Source organism: Mycetomoellerius zeteki, unplaced genomic scaffold (genome assembly GCF_001594055.1).
Source record: "Mycetomoellerius zeteki isolate Tzet28-1 unplaced genomic scaffold, Tzet1.0 scaffold178, whole genome shotgun sequence".
In the NCBI taxonomy this organism is placed as follows: domain Eukaryota; kingdom Metazoa; phylum Arthropoda; class Insecta; order Hymenoptera; family Formicidae; genus Mycetomoellerius; species Mycetomoellerius zeteki.
Window position 1 is genome coordinate 4,868 of NW_017256737.1, and position 4,708 is coordinate 9,575.

Below are 4,708 nucleotides of genomic sequence, written 5' to 3' on the forward strand. Positions count from 1 at the left end.
TGCATCTCGCCTCTCCTACTCGAACCTCTTTTAAAGCCCCGCGCCGAGAGGCCCCGACGAGCTACGTCCGCGCTTAAAAAGTTAGGTGTTTACAAACATTTATTCGAAACTGCGCTCATATCAGTGGTAATCTCTCTTAAATTGTTGCTGATGTTGCAATTTACACGATCTTGCGCACTACGTTAGACAACGGACTGTATTCGATTACACGATCGTGTATGATGAGACAGTATGCGGTAGTGTTGGCAGGCACATTCTCCTTGCAGTCAAATTCTATGCGTACATCTACGGTTGCGCTCTTAACGAATTCGTTTTGTCGCGAACAATCAATAACCGCGAAAGGCCCTTTCTCGATAAACGAGAGCATGTTGGGAAGCGTTTTGAAACAGTCAATTCCATAATAGGCTTTACGAAAACGCGTGTACATATCAAACAAAACGGCGTATCTCTTTTTGCCAAAATCCAGATTCAAATCATCATACGGATAAAACTCTGAATTTAGATAAAGTTTCACGTTGCTCAAATTACAATCATCGAACAGGCTAGCATCTCGAGACATGATATTCTTTCGACCGGTCTGCAGAGCAAAGATAACGTATCGCGGCTTCTCAAGCTGAGTCGCCGTTTTGACAGCCCATGAATGTTTGGTAGTACTCTGTAACATACGAGAATACTCGTACAGATCCCGAGTACGAGCGAAAACATTCATGCTCAGATAACGAGCGCTTCCCAATGCTCGCAGCATCGACAATTTATTCACCTCGTTTAACGTAACGTGAAGCATTCGCCACTGCACTTTGAATAATTCAACTTCAGGCTCCGTCGCAGAATTTCCCGCCAAACAATTGTAATCGTTGCGCGCTCGTATCGAAATCAATTCGTGACGAGCGTTAACGACCACGCGTTTGTAATCTTCGCGAAAGCCCAACAACATGTTGAGCGGTACGCAAAAATTAAAGTATCCTTCCTCCATGTCGGATCTAGTGTTCCATCCAGCGTGTTCAGCGCAATCAAAGATTTGTCATACGTCAGCGACACATAGTTCTTGATGGTACTGGTAACTCTGATGTTTCTGTTGAGGTCAATCTCCACGCCGTTCAGTTCGTATCGAATTTCATCAAACATGAACGCCACGCAATTATTTCCAAGCGTTGTTGGCGAATCATCTTTCTTCTTCAGCGTCAATCTTCTTTCTACGTAGAGAAAACTGTCGCACGGCAACGTGTATAAATCCTGCTGCTGTATGGGTATCCGTATCTCATCGCTGTGTGCAAACGTTGTGTTGACGTACGAATTGTATGTGTGAGTCTCGATCTTGACGATGCGGTCGTCAAAGATCGGCTCGCTGGCAATGTTTAAAATATCAGTCATTTCGTATAATGAATCCCAACGACTTTAAAAATGCTATGCTGGAAGCAGTGAGTTTCTTTCTAGATGACGTTTCTCCGGTAATAGGCGTATTTCTCGTCCGTTTCAACTGTTCGTTCAACACAAGCATCCCACGTTAGCGCCGTCGTACATGCAATCTAACGGTAATCTCCTCTCCACGAAAATCGAGCACTCGACCGTTTTGATCCACCACGCGAATCGTCAGATCTGTAATGTTCCGTACGATGATCAGAAGGTAAATGATCTGCATCGGCCTTTCCGATATCTTATATCCTGGCGGCACGCTCGGTAAAAACTTATGTATCGTATGCACGCACCTGTCGTTGCTGTACGCACCCGTAGTCACGTTACACTCGATACGAATAATGTTTGCGCTGATGATGTTTATAGGCACGTCTGACTAGTGCCACTGCCGCGGCTCAAGCACGCGATTCGACGAAAATCCCAATAGCAATCCAATGTTGCGAGGTTTTGTAAAATCTATTCGATAAGCGCATTTAATCTCACTTCTCATTGTATTGTTGTTGGCGCGAATCACCAGCGGGAACTCATCGTCTTCATCCACCTTGCGCTTCGCGTCGTGAGAACGTAAAATTTCACGTTTCAGATACCGCTCTATATCACGCAGCACGATCCTTCGGGAATGACAATTTCGTCATCATAAAAGTAAAACTTAATGTTTGTCGAATTTACATTCGCTAGAGTATGGTATGTTTCAAAGTCCGTCAGACCGAGCTCGTAATCGGCATCGTTCAAATCCACAGCTGGAAAGTAGCTCACAGCAAGGACGCTACTTTTGCCGGTCAGCGTAAATGTCAACGACATGTTTAAACAAATACTGAGTTAAACGGTGCAATGTCGGTCCTTAAATTGCTTGTCAACCGTTCGTAGAAACTGTAGACACAGCTGTCCACAATTACTCTGATTGTAGCATTGATAATGCGTACGATTGTACTCGATTACACTGTTTACCAGATATCGTTCGAGTTCCTTCGGCGGTCGAAGATTGCCGAAACTGTCGAAATATATAGCATGATTTCCCCTTTTCGCATATGCCACTCAATACGTACCAGGTCCTTCGACATTATCCAAATTTACTATACCGCTCTCGTTTCGATGTACTCCTTCCACCGGTAATGTAGTACGCATAAAGATACCTCTAAAATATGGAATGCGCATACGGTTTGCAAGTTGCTGCAGTTGGTAGTTACACCCTTTGGCAGTCTCGTCGACGTTTTTTTTTCTACGCGCGAAACCTCATCCGCGCTTGTAGGGAGCGAGACAAACGCCGTAACCTTCCATGACGAGATTATGACGTTGCAGTTCTTGTAGCTGATGCTGCGCCGCTTTGCTATCGTTTACGATCTTGGCGACTCCCGCCGCTCCGCCGACAAACGACCTGAGAACGCCCAGCAGCGGAAAAATAGGTAGGACGCCGCCGCGTTTCACCATCGGAAGTATCCGTTTGCTCTTCCTCTTCCTAGTTTTCAGACCCATACCTAATTTTGTCTTAGCCTTCATAACCGCCCAAACGGCCGTGGCTGCGGCTCTCTCTCCAAGAGTAGAGTCCCTTGCGATTCCGCGCCGAAATGCATTTCCTCGCCTTCTCAGCGAGTAATTTGTCAGCTGTATGTCGTTTTGCGAGTTCGCTGCTATGCGAATACGCTATATCGTGCTCGCGACATGCCTCGTCCAACGGATTGATACCTCGATCTCCTCTCGCCAATCGTTTCTTTAAACGCGTTCCTGGACCGCAAAACTGATATTCGGGAATATGCAGTTCGAAAGTAAGTGCGTTTATCGCGCGATTTAACGAGCCTCTCGACGGCATTCGTCACAATTCTTAATCAGAGGCGCCGGTCCGTCGATATGCGTCTGATGACTCGGCAAATTGTAGTGCTTCAAGCACCGACGGTATCGTTGTACCTCCGAATCGGCTCGTATATGCTCGGGCAGTCTATCCCACAACACATCTATAAAATTTTCAAACTCTCGCAGCAGTATAATTTTCGGTATATACTCCAACTCTTTCGATGTTAAACTGTGTAGATCGTTCGATATGATGAGAAACATTTTGACTACTGAGCGATTTCACTCTACGCATCCCTATAAATAGGCCCGCTCGCGATATCGTTTTCAGTATTTTGTGGAAGGAGAAAATATGCGATTCGTGCGCCAGTCGCGGACGATCAAAGTGACGAATCTCGATGGAAAAGTGCGAACCGATAAAGAGATGCGCAAGCATGGTAGCATGCTGCCAACCTCTATACGCGCTATCGTTTGCGGATCGTCAAACTGTGGAAAGACGAACGTGCTGATAAGCTTCTTGGAAAGTCCACATGGCGTACGATTCGAGAACGTGTACGTGTACTCGAAATCGCTGCAACAGCCGAAATATCAATATCTGACGAATTTGCTAACGCCGATCAAAGAAATTGGCTATTATACATTCTCTAATAATAGCGATGTCATTCCACCGAACGAGGCGCATCCGAATTCCATCTTTATCTTTGATGACGTGGCATGCGACAAGCAAAACGCGATAAGAGAATATTTTGCAATGGGTCGACACGCCCACGTTGACTGCTTCTATCTCTGTCAGACGTATGCAAAGATACCGAAGCATCTTATACGTGACAATGCGAATCTGTTGATCCTATTCAAACAGGATGGTACTAATCTGAAACGAGTGTACAACGATCACGTAAATACTGACATGTCCTACGAAGATTTCAGCGATTTGTGTCGTAAATGTTGGCAGCAAAAGTACTTCTAGTACAAAGATTTCTAGTGATTGATAAGGATAGTGCGCTTAACAATGGACGATATAGAAAAGGTTTTAATGACTTTGCGGTACCGTGACATAATCAGTTGTTATCGATACGCTGACTAGGCAACATGGACAGCACCATAGATCGCGAGAGGATAGCTAAAGAGATTGCGAAAACGAGCGATTCGATTCGTAAAAAGTACCGTGCCCTGAAAACCGGTAAAATGGAGGACAACGCGTTGGAGAGACACTTTAAACCTATTATCGAACCGCTGAAACAGATTGTCGAAAACACTGTTGAATCCTTCAAGGATCCTATCAAGAACGAAACGTTCTTTTCGGGAGAGGACGAGGAACCAAAACCAAAGCGAAAACGACCGAGCGCTTCGCATGACAATTCTATACGGGCTTTCACACCTGTGAAATCAATGTTGAATCGATCGAAAACTGTACCATCTACTTTGAATGAAATGTCTGAAATAGTCGAGCCGCGCGATTTATCGTACGAGTATTTACATGCCCTCTCCGTCGAAGAAGTATTCGAAGTCG

At 45.2% G+C, this 4,708-nt stretch overlaps 1 protein-coding gene across 1 annotated transcript; it reads right to left on the reverse strand.

The window, feature by feature from the left end:
- Positions 1-160: 160 nt before the first annotated feature.
- LOC108721637 (uncharacterized) lies at positions 161-1,371 on the reverse strand. The gene is made up of 2 exons (XM_018446279.1): positions 1,028-1,371; positions 161-980 (listed from the first exon to the last, which is right to left on the reverse strand). Exons 1-2 carry the CDS (start codon positions 1,369-1,371, stop codon positions 161-163), a joined length of 1,164 nt encoding a protein of 387 aa, XP_018301781.1.
- Between the last annotated feature and the right edge of the window lie 3,337 nt (positions 1,372-4,708).